The sequence below is a fragment of the Ambystoma mexicanum genome, chromosome 9 (genome assembly GCF_040938575.1).
Source record: "Ambystoma mexicanum isolate Mex_15411 chromosome 9, UKY_AmexF1_1, whole genome shotgun sequence".
Classification (NCBI taxonomy): Eukaryota; Metazoa; Chordata; class Amphibia; order Caudata; family Ambystomatidae; genus Ambystoma; species Ambystoma mexicanum.
Window position 1 is genome coordinate 1,424,683,746 of NC_090931.1, and position 22,492 is coordinate 1,424,706,237.

Consider the following 22,492-nt stretch of genomic DNA (forward strand, 5'->3'; position numbering starts at 1 on the left):
CTGATGTACAGAGGGAGCTGCACTGACTCCCAGTTGAAGCTAGAATATGCTTCAAGTTGAGTACAATTGTTCAAAGAGGTCTATATGGACACGCACCAGAGTACCTAAAAGAACATCTGACGCTCGAAAAACGTACCAGAGCTACCCGGTCTAGGGACTCGGGTTATTCACCCAGCCTAGAAGTAAAAAAGTTAGTCAATGGTCGCTTGTTTACATACAAGCAGCGTTGGTTTGGAAAAAGCTTCCCCCTGAGTTTCGCATGGAAGAAAACATGCTCACTTTTAGGAAATATCAAGACATTACTGTTTGTTTAATTGTAAGCCTGTTATATTTGTATGTGTTATATATGTTGTGCCCTGATGCCTGCGGGCTCCGACACATAATAAATAAACTGTAAACTTGCCTGTCTGGTGGTATGTTCCAGCCTCTGACCATAATTCCTCAGGTCTTTTACTTGCTAATGCCAAGGACTGTGCTCCTCTAGTTTTGCACCAGAGAGGCCTTCATCCCAGGTTAATTTGTAAATTAAAATGCTCTATTTTTACATTTTCAATTTTACATTGGTCATGGAATTAAACACTAGCATGATTTCCATATTGCTGCAAATAAAATATGGCATTGTATAGTAACTACCCACATGTGTGAGACGGTATCCAATTTGAGTTGTGTTGCCACAACAGATGGGTTTAGTGTTTAGGGCTGTCCAGGAGCAAATGAAGAGCACCCCCGAAACAGGCATGTCGGTGATAAATTGGTCACTGTGGTTCAGTTATTGGGAAGGCCCTTTTGGGCCTGAAATTGGCTTCCCAGTTAGATGCAGTTCCTCTGCACATTTTTCAGGCCCTGCCTGTTTGAGCTATTGGTATGCTGACTGAAGCAGTCCAGTACTCTTTTTCAATGGGTGTGCTTCCTCCTGTCCTGAAACATGCAGTGGTCATGCCCCTTTTGAAGAAAACTAATTTGGCCCTAGTCTGCCGGGCCAATTATAGACCCATCTCCCTGCTACTTGCGACAATGAAGCTGTTGGAGGTAGTGATCACCCGCCCCTCGCCTCCCCAGGTCTCCTTGTTTTTGGAGAATGACTGTCTTCATCTGTCCAGTAAGGATTTCGTCCCAAGATGGGGACGGAATCCGTGATGATTTTGTTTACTGGACGACCTTGCGATGCTTCAGGACCACGGAGAGACTGGAGTCCTTATTCTCTTTGATCTCTCTGCGGCTTTTGATTCTGTGGACCATGAGATTTTATTGACTAGGCTTGCGCAAGCAGGCAAAACTGGTCCTATTCTGGCATGATTCTGATCCTTTTTGATGGGTTGTTCTCAAACGGTCTCCTTTCAGACCTGCCATTCTTCTCGGGTGGAGTTACTTTGTGGAGACCCGCAAGGGTCAGCTTTCTCTCTGCTTCTTTTTAACCTATACGTTCACCTTTTGGCAGATCTCATCACAGAATGTGGAGTTAATTTTTACTCCTATGCAGATGATACGCAGTTTATATTCCGGCTGGTCTTTTTCCCAAGATGCGCCTCCCGAGAAGCAGCAAAGCTGATTGGAGAAAGTGGGACGTTGGATGGCTGCCAATTGGCTACAGTTAAAGAGCAGTAAAACGGAGGTCCTGGTGGTTGGACCGCTGGAGAGGGACCACCCTTGGAATTCTCAATACTGGCCGGAGACACTTGGCCCTTGCCCAGCCCCTTGTGCCTCAGTGAAAAGCCCAAGAGTTAAACTCCTACCAAATGGGTCACGAGAGGCTCAGATTTCTGCCATCTACAGCGCTGGTTTCGGAAGATTGAAGGCTTTAAGGAACATTCTACCTTTGCTCCCTCCTGAAAATCGGACAACATTGATGACTTCCACCATAATTGGTTCGCTGGATTATTTCATTTATCTGGGACAACCGAAGTACCAGATTCAGCGTATGCAAGTACTTCAGAATGCTGCAGCTCGACTGGCGCTCAGGGTGCCCAGGCTGACTCCCTCTTTAGCTTTGTTACATCGTTTGCACTGGCTTCCGGTGGCGGCTCCTATTGAGTTCAAGATTTTGTATTGTCCCTTTGAGCCGTGCACAATGTGGGGGCCTCACTTTTTGAAAAATAAACTGGAAAGATACTGTCCAATGAGAAGCCTGCAGTCAGACTCATCAGCTGCTCAGGATTCCTAAATTTCGCCTGAAGCCTCTTGGGGGAGGGATGGGGGGTTGTTCCTTTTCAGTCCTGGCACCTAGCCTCTGGAGTGCACTCCCACTAAGCTTAAGAATTCTGGTTGACTACTTTCCCTTCAGGAAAGCCCTGAAGACGCATTTGTTCAATCTTTCTCCCTCTCTACTAGAGCATGTGACACCCCTCCCGTGCAGCGCCTAGACGCCCTATGGGCCTTCGCTTGCACTTTATAAATTATAAATAAATAAAAAAGCACTCTGTACCCTGGAATTTTAAACCCTGCTAAGTTTTTATTTTCTCGTAGTGACTAAGGTTTTTGGTCATTACACTCTGAAATAGTTTTCTAATAACTGTAATAGAATGTTTCTTGTGAAAATAATATCAGATAATTGCATTTCCTGCAGTATAAAATCAAAGTAATTGTTTCTGGCTCCGGTTAACACTGTTATTTCTATACAGTAAGGATGGAGTCAAGGTCTCTCTTGCTGGGAGACTTGTGCCCTTTATTCATTTATGCAAAAATGGCTGAATGATTCAGTGTTTCATTCACAAATTGTGGAAACAGTTTGAAAAATTCTCCAGCAAAGACTGCAGGCGTAGGGTTACAATTTGCACTGTTTCTACACACATCCCCTGCGAGCCCTCAAATGGCAATATTTACCTTTTTGATGGTGTTGACAGAGAACCAAAACTAAAAGGGGAGAGAGGGCATCCCGTTACGAAAAAAATTACTTGCATGTTTTTGGCCTTGGACTACACTTGCACAATTTTGGACATAGTTATGATGAAAATAAAATTAACTCCTATATCACATGTTGCACAATTGTTGAATTGCAATCCAAACCACCTCTCCTCATGAACACATCTCCCTGTTCATTTGCTGACATACTTAATTGGTATTACCCAAATTGTTTGTACAATTGTTCGAATGAACAATTGACCGATATATATCTCTACGTTTTGGGGGGTGTTTGGCGTTGGGTGGGGGGGTTGTGGGAGGATTCCCCCCACACATATGGTACAATTGACCTTCACAATTCAGTCAATTGTGAAAAGGTCAATTGTCATTCGAGCAGTTGTAAAACGAACAATTCGTATACAACCATACTAATTAGGTCGGATGATACGGTATAGGAACCTGGACAGCTTTTATGCTTTAGAGGGTCGTGTTACACAACAAAAGTAACGAGAAAGGAACAGGTAGCAGAAATACCAACACTCGCGCTCTTGGGGACACTACATTCAAGATTTCATTTATTTATTTTTAAACTGCTCTTCAAGGTGCATTCAAAATCATGCAAGTCTGCTTTAAATGTATTTGATCTTAACCACCTTACATTGTCTTGCTTGACTCTCCTAAATATTTCTGTGGTGCAAACAAAGTAATGATACGTGTGGGTTTGTGAGTTGTTAGGGAGAATTCTCAGAAATTTGCTAATTCCTCTCTACCTTAGAGACCCCCAGAAACTTTGATGGATTTTGAGGACTTGAATTTTTAACCTGGAGAGAGTGTGACCCTTTTCCCCACTCTCTCATGTATTTTAATGTGATTTTGGCTCTGTTTCTTTTGGTTGTGAAGTCCGACAAACTCCATAGACATCTTTTTGCATTGTGTCACACTGTGGCACAGGGAAGTCTTTTAGATTTCCTAAGGTTTAAATACCTTCTCTTGGATAAACTGTTTCCAAGAGCAGTAGAGTGAAATTGATTTTACTTACACTTGTAACTTTCTAGACCCAGCACACACTATCTTACAATAGGGTGCTAGAGGGTTTACTTGGTATCCCCTTTGTCTAGCTTCTCATGTAACATTTGTGTTACCCTTTTCTCTGAATGACTGGTGGCTGTGGTTTTCTTTTAACTACCGTGGTGTGCATTTACCTCGGGCTGTGTTCACAACTGCAGTAAAGCACCCAAGGGTGTCATTTTTGTCAAAATGGCCCCAGTCTTCTTTTTTCACCATTTCTTTGCGGAAAGTTCCTTCTTGAGACTTACTCTGCACGCCAAACCAGGTTTGGTCCCTTTGTTCGTTTTGTCTTTGCTGGGATTCACGAGGGAAGACCGCCTCTGGCTCCAGGGTGATTGGCGGGGGCAGGAAGCTAGGGAGGTGCCAGAAACTCCCTGTGCTTGGTCTCCTAGGAGACAGGAATGCACTCTTAGGTGACTGGCTGGCTTGCTGTCCGACAAGGACAGCCACCCTGCTGGGTGACTGACAGTTAGGCTGGAATGAATGGGAGAAACTTGCATAAAAGGCAAGGCTTTTTGGCTTGGAAGGCAGAGTCGACCACTGAACGAAGGAATCCAAAGAACTTGAAGAGGACTCCTCCTGGGCCATTGGTTTGCCCGGTGAAGCCCTGCTGCTGTGCTGAATTTCATTTTGACTAGAGAAGCCCTGCAAGGACGACTTCTCCCCTTGAGTTGGTGGAACCAATGAACTCCAAAGTAAGCCACCTGGACATCCTCTCGGAGGTGGTTGAAATTCCACTGCAGTTGCTGCTGGAACCGAATAGCCAGGGAGAGGAATACCAGATTGTGTGTGTTGCTTTTAAGCTGGCCAAGAGCTCCAGGAAGATCCTCCAGACTCCCAGGAAGCAGGACTGACCGAACCTGAGCCACCTCAACAGAGTGCTGGACCCCAGATGCAAGGAAAGCCCATCTCAACAGCCAGGAACCGCGGTGTTGCTATTTGCGGTAGACGTGAGGAGCTGAAACACCGCAGTTCCACTTGTCTGAAGATTGCCGGTTGCAGGCGGTGACTGTCCCATTGCAGTGCAGGAGTCGCCAGAAGTCCTCCCTCTTGTCCCAACGACTGAGGTCCAGGAACAACAGGATCTACAGAGCTGCACAGGAACAGAAGCCATCTGCTGCACTTTTCTTCAACCTAAAGGTACTGTACAGTCTAAGGGAACTTACCTCTTGTTGTGTAACCTCACTTGTCCTTGTTGGAGACTTGTCTTGGTTGCATCTGTAGAGTTGCTAACAGCCTCTTTACCTCACAATCCTAATCACCTTGTGGCCCTAATTTTATTTCTTCTATTCCACCAAGACTTCTAAAACATTGTGCAAGACTTTTACTTACCTGCAACAGGTCCTTCAGTTCACCTTGACTTTTGCTAACTTAACATTGGCTGACCCGGCTCCCTGAATGACTCTTCTCTCCCCTGCTTATGTGTCGTGTCTTCCTTCCAGGAAGGGGTTATCTGACTTTGCATTGTACTTAACTGCTTCAGAAGAATTGTGTGAATACTTGTCTATTCTGAAACCTCTCTTCTTTTGACAATCCTCTCAATATTCTAAATGCAACAGTGATATATTAATGTCCCCAGCACCCTAACTATTCAAGCCACCTGAGTGTATAGGTAGTGTCTGTGGGCCATCCCAAAAGGGTATTTACTGATTTAGAAAAAAAGTGTGTATTTTGAAGTATATTTGTGTTGCTTTATATTGCACCCTTCTGAAGAAGGCTTACTCTAACTGACCTGTTAAATAAATTAATGATTGTTTAACCAAGAAACCTTGTGTGTAAGCGTTTATTTGAATACTTGTCACTGTGAATCTCTGTGTAATTCCCCTACAGCTCACATTGACCCCCTGGCTGCTCAACATGCTACCAACCTGTGTAGTACAGACTTGTACCAAAGGTTGGGTTCCTCTTGCCAGGAGGTCAGGGTTGTTATAGTGCACCCAAAGGGTACTGCATACAATCTTGCCCAACAGGCGTTACAAAAATGTAATCCATAAAATGAATCTCATAATGAAAAAATATTACTCCACATGCAGTTATCCCAAGAACCATTACCAACCCTAATTAAATCATTGTGAGGTGCTGTAATTTTGTAGGTAGGGGTGTACTGAAATTCGGCTTTGAGTAAGTATTCGGCCGAATTCCAGCTGAAAATGAGAATGTTTTGGAATCAAGAGCGCACACGAGTGTTAATAATAACACTGTTAATGTGTCAAGTGGGATAAAATACTGATTTTAGCATTCAAGCAGCTCTATTATAACTTTAGCAGTACAGTAGTTGCTACTATAGAGGCAGTTGTTTCCTGTCTACGAATTTCTTAGCAGAGATCCAGAGGTTGTCCACCCTTCTCTGCTGCTTATAACCAAGTTGCATGACCGAGAGGAGATGTGGTTAGGGTAATCCCTTAGTCATAGTCATTTCAATGGATTGCATTCTCCAGCAGATTCCTCATCATGATCTATCAAGGTAGAGCAAGATGAGGAATCTGTGGGAGAAGAATCCATGGAAAAACATTACTGGAAAAACATTTCTTCTTCTACTCCATACTTTTATAAAACGTGGCAGCTTCTCTCCTCTGTACTTTACAATTTTAAAGGAGAACTCTTGCGAAATAAACACTTCAACCTGCCCACCCACCCCCCAAGTTGCTAGTCTAGTGACGTTTTAAGTCTTCAGTTAATCAGGCCTTGGTTGAATTTGTTCACTTTTAAATTTGGTATTACTCTGCCCCCATTTAGTCTGGATTGTAACACAACTGCTCCAGCACGCCTAGTAAAGTTTTCGGAGGAAGGGTCTTTGTTTGATTTTTACTAGGTGCCTTGCAACTGAGCAATGTTTCTTAGCTAAAATGAAAGCAATACGCATGCCTCGAATTATTCTCTATTCTAGGTTGTCTGGGGTGTCATTGCACTAATCCAATAGCTTTGATATCACATTCTTGATAAATGCGTATATCATTTGCTCTCTTGGGAGGTATTTCACCATTTCAATGATGAAATGCTTGGAAAGGAAACGGACATGAGGGGGCAACATAGTGTTGCTCTTGTGATTGCAATCCACTTGCCCTAAAAAAATGAACTTACTTAGTTGCTTTTTTCTGATTAGGATAATTAGTGTCACTGCTTCTGACAGTTTGTTTTTTAAAATTAACAATTTTGTATTTCCTTCTGTTGATGCAGCTATTGCATTACAATTGTGACTGTGGTCAGTAATATTAAATGGATTGCCCCTCTTTTCCAGATTCATGGAACTCATTACTGAAGCAGATGAAATGGAGGTGGGAAATATATAGTTTATTCACACCCAGGAATGGGCAGATTGAATAATCGTAATCCGACTTTCCCTGGTGCGATTGTGCCTTCACCACCCACAGCGGTTTAAAAAAGAAAGTTAATAAAAAAATACGAAAGGGACAAGGTCCCTTTTTTCATAGCTGACCATTTTTTATTCCGACGGGAGATGTACTTGCGCTGTGCTCATCTCCTATGGGAATAAATAAAAAAGAAAACTATACGCACCCTGGGAAATCCTAGGATGCAAATAGCTTTCACGCCCCACCGCCAGGGTGGACATGGCACTTAACTGCCCGCAGCCATCACTAATACAACACTTGTTAATGCAGAGGCAATTCACTAGAGCCGGGGTACCCCTGCTGTCTGCTCTATCCCCGTCCTGGTGAGAGCTGAAATGTGATGGCCTTATTTTTGACTCACTGAGGGACCTCTGTGACCTAGAGGGATAGTGGTGTTGTCTTGCAGCCCTTTTCCTCCAGATGAGTGTCTTGCCTTATTACTTACTCACCTTTTGCCTCTTATCACCCTCTTCTGTCTTTCTCACTACACACAGTCTCCTGGTCTTATTGGTCTCTCCCTTCTCCTATCGCCAACCTACAGTTTCCTCCTGATGTATCTCCTCTCTACACTCCAAATCTCACTCCTCAGCAATATGTCTTGCTATACTGCAAGAGGTGGGGTGTGGGGTTGCCTGATCTCCCATGGGATGGGGCTGTGTTGTGCCCTGCTGGTTCCAGCTCCACTGCTGCTGCACCCCTGTAGCACTTCTAGGCAGTCTGTAGGTGTCTGGTCTCCTATTCGGCTCCTGAATGGGGGCACTTAGTCCATTTTCATTTGGTTAACCAGTTTGTTCCAGCTCAGGGTTTTGTCTGTTTGGCTGCAATGTATTGTGGCACTTGTAGTTCTATTTCCCCTCTTGATGATGCTCCCTCCTGAGAAACACCTCAAAGATTTGAGACCAGGACAGTTGCTGATAGGCATTGGGTCCAAGAAAGCAGTGCCAATATACATGCACGGCTTGATGCATACTGGGGAGACTGAAATCCCAGTCCCTCTCAACTCCCCCAGACAGCCTCTGGGGTAGGGCTGGCACTGGTTTTACGCCGGTAGGCCACTTACCTCAGGTTGAGAGCGTTTCTCTGCCCCCTTTTGTCAGGATCATACCTATGACCCTGTCATACATCCGAGCAGCCCCTAATCAAAAATCATTTGGAGAAATATAACTATGTATGAGCCTTGAGAAAGCGATCTTCTGCAAAACAAGTTGGCTCACTGTTTTTCTAATACAAATGTTGACAATAAATACATTCGAACAGTTTTAATTCATGTTTTCGAAGAATCGTATGATGAGCGTAGGTCATACATAAACTGCTCTAAAGACCTCATCCATGAACGCATGGCCAAGTGTTTTTTCCTTTGGACTTGTCCCTGCAGAAGATCCTAAATAACAATTGTATAACAACTTGGTACCTGCCCATCAGACTATTTTGCTGCATTTAAGGCTTCTATAGAATGTATACATAACAGAGACCCATGGCTGTACTGTAATACATCATATCTTTTGTGCATTGTTGACCAATTGAAGCACTCGCCAACAATATGCTTTCATCCAGTATATTCTTTATCCACAAAGATCATGCTAACCACACATTCTGTTCTTTACGGGTTAATGACCATCCTATAATTTCCTGTCTTTATGGCAATGGTTTAATTTTCCTTTTATCAGATTCTGCTACTGGAATTTTCAAAATCAATTTATTTGCAGAATCATTTTCAATAACCAAAGCATGTGCACTAAAAGGTGGTCGCTTTTTTAACCTCAACTTGAATTAAATTTTAAATTTGTCATTGCATATATTATTTGGTACCTTGTGAATTAAATGACATGGTCAATGTCTACACCTTACTTTATTGTTCCCGTACCAAGTCTAATGCTAATACCACCAGGTTTAGGAGCGCAATTCTGCAAAGCTTTCTTGTGTTACCCATGCTAGCCTTCTTTTTTAACAATTTCTTAATGGGTGTAACCATGGCTGAGGAGGAAAGTCATCTAATCACACTTTCATGCCCCTTTTTAAGTTAAATCTCCCTCTCTGCTTTCACATTGAGAAGCTGATTGACAACAGGGCCTGAATCTGGACCCTCTTATTGCTTAGTGGGTGGATGAGTGTTTTATTCAGACATTTCTGCTCCTAGAAGCTTTTCCGTTGGAGGATAAAATGTTTGGGGAAATAAGACTAGTGTGTGATTATTTTTGGTTTTTGTGTGTTTTGGTAAAGACCTTTCCCCTCAGTTGGGAAAGATAAGTGTGCCTGATCCTTAGTAGGTTTATCCTTATTGTTTGGAGACTACCATATCCGGCTCCTAGGTTCACTAATAAATGGACTACTATATGCCAAGTGTAATGCTCTAGAGCAGGGGTATCCATATGTTTTGCACTATGATTCCCATGATCCCTTGTCATTGACTATCATGGCGAGGGTTGATGGGTTGTAGTCAAAACAACTGGTGGGCAAAAGGTTGCAGAGCCTGGCCCTACAGAAACTTCAGGTTCCATTGTGTTGTAAAGATGTGTCAAATTCCACTTGGGGGAAGAAGAGTCCCTTATAATATATGTGTGGGCATAAAATGTAAGGAATTAAAACTTTGTCAGTGGTCTAGTGACAGTCACTAATTGAAAAGTAAAGTAACTGTGCTATGAACTAGCATTGCAGTAGTTGGGTATGTATTTCAAAATGGCCTTTAAATAGTGCAAAGTGACACATTTTTTATGTTCCTGGCCAGTTGCTGTCTGGATAAGCGTAAAGTTGTGGTCACTCCCTCTAGTAGGTGGAATGTGGTTGAACCGTACGGAAAGTGACTTTCATTTAAAAAACAAAGCCATTGGGTAGTAAAATTGGATAGCGCCTTGAGAACTTTTGGAGCTGGCCTGCATTCAGGTCGTGTCAGGGGGCTCATCGCGGTCCCTTGGTTTGGCCATTGGAGGTTCTTGGTTGTGTGTCGGACGTGGAAGCTGCCACTTGCTTGCAGCTGTGGTCAGCCGTGCAGAATTTCTGTAAGGGAGCTTCATCCCTTGTCACTATGCACCACATGGTCCTTGAAATAAAATAAACTGGAGACTGCCTCCACCACAGCCCCTGCCCAATTAGTGCTTGCTTCTTTGGGGAACACGACAGTTTACAGCTGTTTCTGCAAAGAAGCAACATCCCTGGGTACATTGTGCCAAATAGCACTGAAAAGAAAAAGATAACTTGCTGACACTGAGCGGGTTGGGGGAAAGAAAGCTGTTGGGGCGGGGGGGGGGGTTCGTCGGGGGAGGCCTTCTAGAATATCCCCTAATGGGGATGCTGTTTTAACAGAACACTTTTGCCCCCTCCAGAAGTGTCATTGCAGGCATGAGTTTTCTTGCTGGCAGTGCCACTGGAAGGTGGCACAGCAGGTGCCACACAATAGATCACATTGTTTTCTACATAGTGCCCTTCTGGTTTTTGATCCAACATTTTTTTGCAGTCTGGTGCATATTTTTGGGACAAAGGTTTGTGTGTGTGTTTAGTTGGTGTTTTTTTTCATGTGTATTTGGAAATTCAGGAACCATGCTGAATAAAAAAGGATGCTTCTGTTATTTGAATTGGGCAGAAAATCAGCTACTTTTTCCATACACAACTTGCATGTATTGAACATTTTTCAGAGATATCTCGAACATTTTCTTATTCAAGATTCTCTCAAGGAAAGGCGCATGCTTGGCTCCCACAAAAGCAATGCATCTGTGAAAAAGCCCTGCTCCCCCACTCTTTTGTAGCAGAGATGTACAAATCGGCCACTTCTGAATCTTTAGGTAGTTTTTGCAACATTATTTCCTGGCTTTTGATATTAGATCGGGCACTTCTGTGGGGCAGACGTTACATTTTCCTCTTTTTGTCCAGCATTACCTGCAAGAGGCATTAACTGTTTGCATTCTCCTTGGGTTGTAAATTTTAGAAGAATTTCCTGCAACACATGTGTAATGGAGGGCTCTTGATCAGTGGAACCTTGTCTCAAAAACTGTCTTCTCAGACTTCTAAAAGTAAATAGTTTTCAGGGAGTGATTTCATCCAGGGTTGAGGAAAATAGACAAACAGGCTTCTTTTCAAAAATAGACTGCGAAAACCCACAAATAGTGTTAAGAGACTACCAACCACTTCTCTCGGGCTAACAGATACAAAAGCAAACTTCTCCAACATCAAGTCACCCTTTACACAACATAAGCTGTCTCGCAGAAGGGATCCCCAACTGCTTTGGCTCGGGACTGGAAAGGAAAACCGAGAGACCTGCAACCTCCTCCTGTCCAGAACCAAGCAAATTACTCTCCTTTACCTTTGCAAGGGGATATAAACCCCACAACAAGCCTATTGTCCTCCTTTGGGTTACCATCGCAGAAGGGTAGCATTAGCACAGGACACAAAGGACTGGGTGTCTAAAGGGCTTCACCTGTGGGTCGGCTCAGCTCGGGATATCCTCCTACCCTCCCTCAGGCACACGCCAGTCTGTTGGTGTCACCCACCTAAGCTCAAGCACTTATGTCCTGCACATTTCTTGTCACTTCCGGTGTGGCTATTATTTTGCCAATAACTATTTCTCCCTGCGTTGTCCAGGTTAAGAACTTGGGGTTAGTTTGGCAGTCTGATTTACAGGCAGATAACCAAGTGGGGCGGAGGCTGCAAAGGCTGCCTACTTTAGGGGGCGACTACTTCGTCAAACTCTTTATCTGCTTGATCAATTGCAAGTTTTAAATAACTATCATCATCAATGGTAGCATACAGGCGTATAACCCCAATTCAAGAAAGGCTTGGAGAAAAATTGCCCACCTCAGTTAGAAATACTCGCAATTGTATCCCCTCATGCACTCATTTGCAAAATCCCTCCTTTCTCACATGCTCAAACACTCACATGCACTCGCATACTTGCATTTAAAAGCACACGTTTACTCTCACACTATCACACAATCGCTCACTCTTGAGTACGCTAGCACCTCTGTACTCCTACATCCCGTCCCCTTTCCTTCATATTTTGGGGCATTCCATCCATCGGGACAAGACCGGAGCACTTTTGAAGCATCTTGCTTCTACTGCGACTTCCTCTCCGCCCGGGCACTCCAGCGTAGGCTCGTCAGGAGGGAGCAGGTGTTCGACTTCCTCCTCCTCCACATTTACAGCCGGTCATCGACGAAAAAAGGAAGCATCCGGTAAGTTCCTTACTTTTTAGGGCACCCCGGCCAGATGACTCTTTCTTGGGGTCGGGAGGGGCCCAAGTGGCTCTGGTACCAGGGTTCTTCCAGAGGTGTCCCGAAAGGGATCTAACCTGGATTCTGGAGTTTGCCTCAGGCCCCCTGTCAAGGGGCTATCATCCAAGGTTCCCAACTGGGGGCTACGGTTAAGCCCAACATTTCTGGGGCTGTTACGGGTGTTATTCCTGAGGTTTAAAGTCTGGAACTAAACTTACTGAGCCTAGTCTCACAGTTTCTTGTACAGTGACTAAAGGTACCAGGGTTATCCCAGAGGATTCCTGATTAGGGGGCTATAATTAAAATAGGAAAGATGGAGGGGCCTCCTCCACGGGCTCTGGCTGCAGGGGGTGACCCTATCCTTCCCACAAACAATCTTGTGGTTGAGCCGATCCTGCTGAGGGAGCAAAGGCCCTAAGTCTTCAACTACCAGCCCTGCCGAGGTTCCCTCACAAAGGGTTAATTCTTCTGCAGAATCAAAAGGGGCTCATAAGCACTCTAGATCTGTTAGTATCGGCTTTGCTGAGGTTCCCTGGCACAAAGCTAAAATGGATCAAAAAAGCCCCTGAAACCCCTGTGGTGACAATGGCCTCACTGAAACCAGTGACGCAGATCACCTCCGGCAGTGACAAAATCAACCCATGCTGTCTGAGGCAGCCATTTTGATGAGCTCTTTCACACCAACGTTCTCAACAGCTGGTGCCGAGGGGCCTATTCTGGGGCCTAGCAGCAGTCCACAGAATGTGGCATAGCAATCGTTTCCGCCCTCCAATGGATTGGCGTGCTCGGTTTCTGCTGCCACACATTCTTGTTTCCACCTGTGTCCGCTCCCTTAGTTTATGTGGATCCATTTGGTGGAGGGCCATACTGGCAACCAGCCTCTTTACAATCCTGGGGGATGCCCCTGCAGAGCGGCTTCTACCCACTCCTGTGCCTAGACCTTCCTGTGAGGACGCAATCTTTGGCAAATTCCAAGCCTTATGCACTTCGACCTGCCAGGTGAATACCAAAGTCATCCCTCCTGCAGCAAATCTCAAGCTGAGGAAGGCGTTTTCTGAATTTCAGGAATGCATTCCTCAGGACAGGCTGGAAGATTTTAAAGAGGACCTATCCAATGCCATAGTGCTGGCTCCGGATCTGCTGGAGGCCGCAGCCCATCATGTAGACACTTCTCCCGCCAAGTTCTCGAAGGAGGTTCGGGACAAGGTAATTGATATTCCCTTCGAAGGTAAAAAGCTGTTTCACTCCTCCACCGATGAGGAACTCAATAAAACAAAACAAAGGCAAGCACGCAGATGGCTAAATCTTTGCGGGGCTTTGCCCCAGCTAAAGCGGCCTATACGCAGAAGTCGGGGACCCAGACAAGGTCCTTCTCAGGTTTCAGAGGGATCCAGGAGCGTCAAGCATGCAGAGCAGAAGGTCCCTCTGGTGGGCCTCGACGCAAGCAGCAAAGGCAAAGTGGCCGGTTTTTCTCTCGGTCATCGGCCTCCTTTTTGGCAACAGGTGGTCTAACCGCTGACAAACAATCCAAATGATGTTTTTCATGGGTCTCACAAGACTCCGGTGGGAAGATGTATATCGGGTCATCTGGAGGCGTGGCAGACCATCTCATCAGACCGATGGGTTTTGTCCGTCGCCAGAGTAGGCTTTCGCTTGCCTCTCCCTCATACCCCACCCTCTAAGGTATCGGTAATATTATCGCCACCAAAAATATCGCCGTACATATGGTCGTCAGGAACGGCCATAGGCGATATTTTTGGTGGGGATCATTTATGGGGTAAATGGATAGGGGGGTTGCGGGGGTGTCCCCCGCTCACTTTTAAAATATATGGGGGATGCGGGGGTGTCCCCCGCAGGTTCCATGGGGTAATATCGCCGCAAAATTATGGCGAAAATTTTGTACGCCGGTATTTTTGCAGCGATATTATCACATGGAACCCCCTCTAACCCTCCTTTTCAGCAGACTGGGACACCTTCCCTCAGAGTCGCGGTTCAGAAACATCTGGACCTCAGAGCGGTCAAACCTGTTCCCTTGCGGGAGCAAGGGGAGGGCTATTACTCCAGTCTGTTTACAGTGCCCAAACCCAACCAGGCTGGCCTGCGCACTATCCTTGACCTCTCCAACTTCAATCTTTTCCGACCCCAAGAGAAATTCAAGATCACACCCAGCCAGAGAAGGTTCTCTCCGGAAGGGCGATTGGCTCAGTGTGGTAGATCTTCAAGAGGCTTGCATGCATATCCTGATCTGAGCCCCGCATCAGAAATACCTTCGGCTTTCCGTGGGAACGTAACACTTCCCGTATCGAGTTAGGGCGTTTGTTCTCAGCTCGGCACTGTGTGTCTTCACAAAGATGATGGCGGTCATCGCAGCGTTCCTCAGACTGTAGGGGAGTTCATGTCTATCCATATTTGGAAGATTGGCTTCTACAGAGTCCTTGCCCACGCACTGCAAGGGCCAATCTTCTGTCAGTTATCCAGCTCCTGTTCCAACTGGGGCTGTCAGTGATTTGGCGGAAATCGTCTTTGACGGTAGCTCAAGGCCTGATTTTTCTAGGTTTCCGTTTGGATACTGTCAGTGCCAGTGTTCCTGCCAGAAGACAGAATTGCGCATTTATCGGCCACGTGCCAACTTTTCCTAAAATCCTCCCACGTCTTTGCCGGGTTGTTCCAGAGACTCCTGGGCTTGATGGCTTCATGCATGTTAGCCATTCCCCTTGCAAGACTGAAAAGGAAGCACACTCAACTTGCGCTTTGGGGCTGCTGGTTCCAGGCAGTGGACCCGGACTCCAAAAATATCCCTATTCCATCCTATATGACGGCAGATCTTCAATGGTGCCATCCGCCAGCAACCTTTTAGTGGGATCCTCCTTCCAGGAGCCCTGCCCACAGGTCTCTGTTACAACAGACTCCTCCCTCCTAGGTGGGGAGCGATGCTGCCTCACCTTGTGGTGTACAATCTGTGGACGCCCCAGGACAGAATGTCTCATATTAATTACCTAGAAGTCCTGGCAGTTTTTCTGGCATTGATAGCTTTCCAGCCCTCTATCAACAGAGTGGTGCGAATTTGCACAGACAATTCTGTAGCAATGTTCTACATCAACAAGCGGGGGGCAACACGGCTCCTCCTCTGGTGGTTCTAGCTATCCAGGTTTGGAATTGGGCAGTCCAGCAAAGTGCTTGGCTACATGCTGTGCAAATTCCGGGTCAGATCAATCTTGTGGCAGATTCCCTGAGCAGCCAGTCTGTCGCAAGTTATCAGAGGGAAATTAACAGCGATGTTCTTACCAAGCTTTTCCAGCAATGGGGTTCTCTAGGGCTGGACCTCTTAGCGACGGCAACAAAGAGGAGACTACTTTTTATGCTTACAGGGACGGTCTCGGAGCATCTTCCTTGCGGGATGCCCTTGAGATTCCTTGGGACAACATGAAGGCTTACGCCTTCCCACCTTTGCTGTTGATTCATCAGTCACTCTGAAAACTCAGGAGTGCCTCCAACTGCACTCTCCTCTTCATAGCTTGTTGGTTGCCAGCCAGGTTCTGATTTTCGTAGCTGCAGCTCCTATCGATATGCAACCCGATCAGGTTTGCCGCAGATTGCCGGCCTCCTCCACCAGAGCAATCGCCTGGTGTGGCACCCCTCCCCACAATCATCTTGGTGGCCTGGTACCTGAGTTCAAGTGCTTAGCGCAGTTTAACCTTTCAGAAAATAATATGCGCATAATTCAGGCGGCACGTAAGCCTTCTAAGAGGGCTCGGTATAAAGGTAAATGGCTTTGTTTTTGTCATTGGTGTCTAGCTAAACAGCTTGATCCTAGACAGTCTTATATTGACTGCATCTTGTCTTTTATATCCGACCTTGCGGCCTCTGGCATCCACGTCTTATCATGCAGAACGTATCTATCAGCCATGGCAGACAGCTGCTCTTTTTCACTGGCAAACCCAGTAATTAAGAGGCGTTTTGCAGGTCTTCTTCACATCTTTCCTCCGGTCAGGCCTACTCACCCAAGATGGAATCTGAACGTGTCCCTCACCGATTTGTCTCATAAGCCATTTGAACCAATGGCCACTACTGAGCTCAAGTTCCTGTCTTGGAAAGTGCCCTTCTTGATTGCTGTAACATCTGCAAGAAGAATAAGTGAGCTTCAATCTCTTTGTCGGACACCCGTTCCTAACTTTACAGAAGGATAATGGTTCTGATACTTCTTTCCTTCCAAAAATTGTCTTGGCGTTCCACATTAATCAATCAATATCCTTACCGGTTTTCTTTCCGAACCCGGTCTCGGATGCAGAGAGGGTTCTACATAACCTAGATGTCAGAAGAGCTCTGAAGTTTTACCTCGACAGAACAAGCAAACTTAGAAGTTTGTCACAACTGTTTGTTACATTCGGTGACCCAAAAAGGGAAACCTGCTTCGAAAGCGTTCATCTCGCACTGGATCGCTTCATGCATCTCGGAGGCTTATACAATTCAAGGCCTTCAGCCCCCTAGGGGGGGTTCATGCACATTTGGTTCGTGGCAAAGCGGCCGCTGTTACCTTCCAGAAATATGTCTCTTGGGAGTCCATAGTCAAGGCTGCTACGTGGGCTTGTCCTTTGGCTTTTTGCAGACACTGTTGTCTTGGCCTGAGCTCCCAGGCCGATGGCCAGTTTGGCCAGGCAGTTTTTGAAAACCTGTTCCAGTAAGGGAAGGTTCCATCCTCCTGTTTCTTTGGTCAGTGCTTGGGAATCTCCCAAAAGTATGGTGGAAAGGGAACTGGATGTAGGCGTTTAAAAGTTACTGTAGTGGTTAGTCACTGTGTTGAGTAACTTTGTTATTTATGCTCGCTTGTGTGTTCGCACACAGTCATTCTCGCAGGCTCCTTGGCTTGTGGTAACTCCATGACTTTTACTTCTGAGTTTGGTGTCTCAGCATTATACTTTGAAAAATCGTATTCAAGTACATTTTCTTGATAGGAGGCCCAGCCCTGTCTTGAGGGTGATGGTGGATTAAGGGAAAGTGACACTGTTTGTGCCAAGCATTGCTGGAATCCGGTTGTCGTTTGTGTAAAAACGTCATGCCACCTTTTCATACTCCAGTAAGGAAATCGTGAATGAATTTCACTTTATGTAGAGTATGCTTGTTCTTGAACGGTTTTCTTGATGATTTAACTGGACAGCATATACATTATGAATTGGACCAGCGGTAGGCTGCTAGTTATCTCTGCTCTTTGCTGCTATTTTAATGTACTATTGTCCTCATTTTCACACTTGGTACTTGTACTCCAAGGACTAGTGTAGAGCTGATTGCTCTTATGAATATGGTTGACTTTCCTCATGTATGAATTGTGTTTTGTTATTAATGATGTATTTTTAACCTGTTTCATGGAGTGAAATTCATCAATTAACATATTATTGCTAGGCAACGGCATTGCACAATAAGACGGGAATGGTTTCCCGGCATGGTATTTTTAAGGAACTCCAAATGCATCATTACTTAAACTTAGAGAAGCAAATGTTTCAAAAGTGTGATGATGCTGTCCACGTACAACCAGAGGATTTCTACAGCACATTAACCCTTCCAGTGCCCCCATTTGTACGTTTGTCCCAAAAAATGTGGAGCAGTGTTTCCCTTAAGATAGGTAGGTGCTGGTCTGTGGGTATTAGCAATTTGTATTTGCTCTGTGCCAGCTGCTCGCAGTCGCCAGCTAGATTGTGGAAATCCTTTAATTAAGGCCATCCCAGTGATCCCAGGTTTGCGCAATGAGGAAACTCATTTTGGAGAACAGTTTATTGAGGTAAGTAAATTTTTGTGTACATTGTCCCCATGTATAGAGTTCTAGATTCACCCATGGACACGCTTTCCACGTGTTCAAACTTTCACTTCACCTGGTATTTTCTTCCTCTGTTTTTCCAGTGCTTTTCCCCCGCCATACCAATGCCAACGCTAAGGACAATACCATCAACCTCATCCACACGTTCCGGGACTACCTGCACTACCACATCAAGTGTTCGAAGGTCCGTACTTGGCACTTAGGCTATGTCTTGCAGTAAGGTTGGAGGGATGAAGGGGCAAAGAGGGAAAGGCTTGTTATGTGTGTTTCTGCTTCTAAATGGACTAATTGCTGGCTTACTGTGGGACGCATGAGTTGGGTGAGTGGTAAGTCGCGGTGGTGTTCATTCAGTTGTGACTCATGTCATTACGGTCCGGGATAATCAGGAAGAATCATACATTGCCTTTCCTAATTTTGCTCCATGGCCCAACCCATATGCACTGGTGGTGCTAGGAGGAATGTTAAGGACATCCTGTTTGGGGATTATGAAGTGGAGCGATAAACGGTCATTGGGTCAGGTTGAGATTTTTTAAAATTAAATTTGTCCCACTATCTCTGTCCCAATGCTCTGTTGAGAAAAGGTTTACCAGAACCATATATATTTTTTAATAAACTCAACAACAAAAAAGTTGCAACAAGTATTTCTCTTCAGCAGTTAACCTCATAGGAGAGCCTTTTTTCACGTGTTTGTTTAGTCATTAGGCAGCTTCATATCCAATATCCTCTGTAAAATTAATTTGATTTCTGTTGGGTGCAGACTGAACCCAATAACTAATGTGTCTAGTTATTCCAGAGCGCTCACTAATGCAATGTTTATTTACTATAGTAATGACTTTCAGGAAAAACCTGTTTTTTTATTTAATATTTTTAGATTTAGTTGGATTTGCATTTGAATTGAAATGTAATTAAAATGTGTCAGATAGTAATGTTGTCAAGAGTTAGCCTTGAGTGGAATGCTGGTAAAGAGGCAAGGTTGAGGATGCACCGAAAGCAGCCGACTGCGTTGAAAAGCACACCAGCCTCCCTTTTTCTAGGCTTTGTAACCAACAGCACATTTCCTGGTGGAAAGACCCTAACACGCCTCCGACTGCACCTTCACTGGTCTTTTTTTAAAGCGCTACATGAGTCCGCGTTCTCAAACATTTGAATTTTTCCTTTGTTTAAATGTAGCAGCTTAGTGGTAGGGCAGGGTTTTAAAGCTCCAGTTTTTAAGTTGCATATGGAGGTTTTTTCTGAAAGTGTTCATTGCAGAGGCGTCATGAAATAAGACACAGGCAACGGATTCAAAGTTCAAAATAAAATGGTTTATTAACGGAAATGTCAGGATGGTTGAAGGCCTAACTTGCCCTATGCTAAGGTGGGATTTCCCTACCTGAACAAAACTAAGGAAAACATGAGTCAAAGTTCAACTTAAAAGTCTATGTCCAAAACCTATCCTTGCCCTCACAACTAAAGCTAAACAATGTGTAGGGATGTGGACGATAAAAGAAATGGTGATTAAATCAAAGTTCTCAGCTTCTTTCATCTCCTAGCTTCCGTTTATGCTTCCCTTTCACAAGTTCAAGAAAGATCCAGCTTCAAATCCACTTGACTCTCCTTCTGGATTGAATTGGCATGTCACTAAAATCACTCCTTCTTCCTTTATTTCCACAATATCTTAGACTTTCATAATTTAGGGTTCGCTGGTCTAGGCGCAGTTGTCAGACCGCACGGTCCACTCAATATAGGTTGCACATCCGGAAACCCTAGACTCTTCAGCCCACACAGGTTCTTCTTTATTTGCCTCGGTGTGCAGATTCACGCTTACTTCATTTCTGCCTTCTTGGCGTCTAAGATTTATATAAAATTTCAGACTCTTTTGGCTTCTACTGGTTAGCCTCTTGGCTTGGACACAATCTGTCCTACATCTTCTATCAGTCTTTGGCTTTGCCGTTTTGTATTCATGCACAACGTTCACTGAGTGGTGATTTTGTTTCTTCCCCCACCTTTCTGTCATGCTGGTTCACAAACTGCCACACTTGCTTTCTTATGTCGTATGTTAAATTCAAAAAGTTCTGTCATCAGATCGTAGGTTTGCCCATAAGATTTTCATTCAGTACGGTAGTCCATATTCATGATACTTTGTTTTGCTGCTTAACTTTAATTAAACATGTAACTATGGTTTTGTTTTAGCTTGCATATGTCAGTAGTTTCATTCGGCATTCCATCCGTTTCACTTGGCATCTCATACTAACACAAAGCCGTAGGAGCGCCCGGCTTCGAGTGACAGTCCCCTTCGCTCACTGGTTCTTCGTGCTCCCTTTGGGCAGTTTTTTCTCTTTTCTGCTCCACTAGCAGGCCTGCCGGTAACCGCACGCTCGGCTCGCAAGTCAGATGCTCCTCCTTACTTGCCAGCAGCTGCGCTTCACTTCTGTAACAGTAAGTCATGTGTTTGCTCCGGTATCCTCTGCACGTAGCTCCAGTTGCTCCTGTCTGATCAGAGGCTCCCACACCTGTGTAATTCTGCCGGCCCAATTCACCCTGGGCTCCACAGGTCTTCAGGGTCATCTGCCGGCATCCTGGCTTCCTTTCAGGTCCTAACTCGGCTTTCTCCATATGAAACTGGTTCCCTGCTGGTCTCTCCAACACGGGCCTCCTGTTTCTCCCTGTGTTGCTGGTTTCTTCCCTTGTTATACTCCTGCAACCCCTTGATAGGTCGCAAGTGTGAGCTTTCAATTAGCACGGCCTGACTACAATTAGAGGGACATGCCTGACCTTTAGCGTACTTTGCAGACATCTTCCTCGTCTCTGTAACAGAGTGGTAAAATGACCCATTGATGTTTACTACTCCTAGTCGCCTCTTCCTCGTCCCAGTACTGTAGTAGGTTGAATGAAGAAAATTGAGGGGAGCTGTTTTACAGTAGCCCATTAAGGTAGAGCTAGGTTGGTTTCACAGGGAAAAGGGGGGATACAATGTCTCACCCTTTCCCCAATCCCCCTCCACCCAGGTGATCGCCCCTCGCTTCTTCACCCCCAGGGTCGGATCCAAAAGCGATGGCCTTTCCCTGGGCACCTGAGCAGAGGATCCAGGGGGAGTAGGAGTGATAATGCCCTTAGGTTTCTCACATAATGAAATCCCAGTCTGCTGCATATGTAAAGGGGAAAAGCTGGAGGCAATCCTCCCTTTCAATTACATCATGGGTAGGACAGGGATTGGGTCACAAAAGGAGGGCCATATTCTAGTTTATTTGTTTACAGTGTTTAATGTAAATTGTGCTGGCTAACCTCTGCACGTGTTCCACCGATCTGTGGCTAATATTTAGTTTGTCAGGAAATGGCATCTGGTATAAACTGTTAATATGCTCAGACCAATCTCATTTTGTGCCTTTGCTTGACTCACAGGCCTACATACACACGCGGATGAGGGCAAAAACATCAGACTTTTTAAAGGTGTTGAACCGTGCTCGTCCAGATGCTGAGAAGAAAGAGATGAAGACGATCACGTAAGTAGCAAAATGGGCACAGGTTGAAATCTATAATGCAGACTTCAGGTAACTGCAGTACACTGCATTCTTTGACACTGTCTGGGCTACACGCTGGCTGGATCAAGCATTTATGCAGAAAGCCTGGCTTCCCCTCCAGGAATCCCCTTCCTTTGCTCTCCCCTCTGCTAGGAGGCTACATTGTTCAGGTAGCATTGCAGGAGGTGTCCTATTTAGCTGCTGTCCTTGTATTAGTGCACACATATAATATGTTAATCCTATTTTGGATAGTGAAGAAGCCCTTTGTGACTCGTGGTGTCCATAGTCTAAATATTTTTGGTGCTTGTAGAGCTACTTCAGGATTTGTTTTCACGCTCGACCTAACCTCCATACCCCCTCCACCCAACGTTTGTGGTGTTCTGTACATAACAGGTGTTACTGTTATGCAGTGTAATGGTATCCAGTGTATGACACCCATTATAATGAAGGGTTAGCAAACCCTGGCAAGGGCTGAAGCTGGGACCTTCTGGTTGAGCGCTTAGATCAGCAGAGAGCCATTTACTAATTGGGCATCTGTCTTGCTTTATAGATGGTACCACATATCTCACTGTGACCAGTGCCTTGCAGTAGTGTAAAACTCAATTGGAGTACAGTGGTCTTAGCTGAGTTTACTGCAGCATTTTTACCACATTGTGGGTGTACTCACATTTGTGTTTCAGAGAAAGACGCTTGCGCCTGTTCCTCCCATACTTCACTTCCAAGCGG

At 45.1% G+C, this 22,492-nt stretch overlaps 1 protein-coding gene across 1 annotated transcript in view; it reads left to right on the top strand.

The window, feature by feature from the left end:
• ARPC2 (actin related protein 2/3 complex subunit 2) overlaps positions 1-22,492 on the top strand; it is a 294,972-nt gene that overhangs the window by 263,452 nt on the left and 9,028 nt on the right. Inside the window, exons 8-9 of the mRNA XM_069616822.1 lie at positions 18,350-18,450; positions 21,648-21,748. Of these exons, the coding sequence (XP_069472923.1) occupies positions 18,350-18,450; positions 21,648-21,748 (202 nt within the window). The remainder of the gene's footprint in view (positions 1-18,349; positions 18,451-21,647; positions 21,749-22,492) is intronic.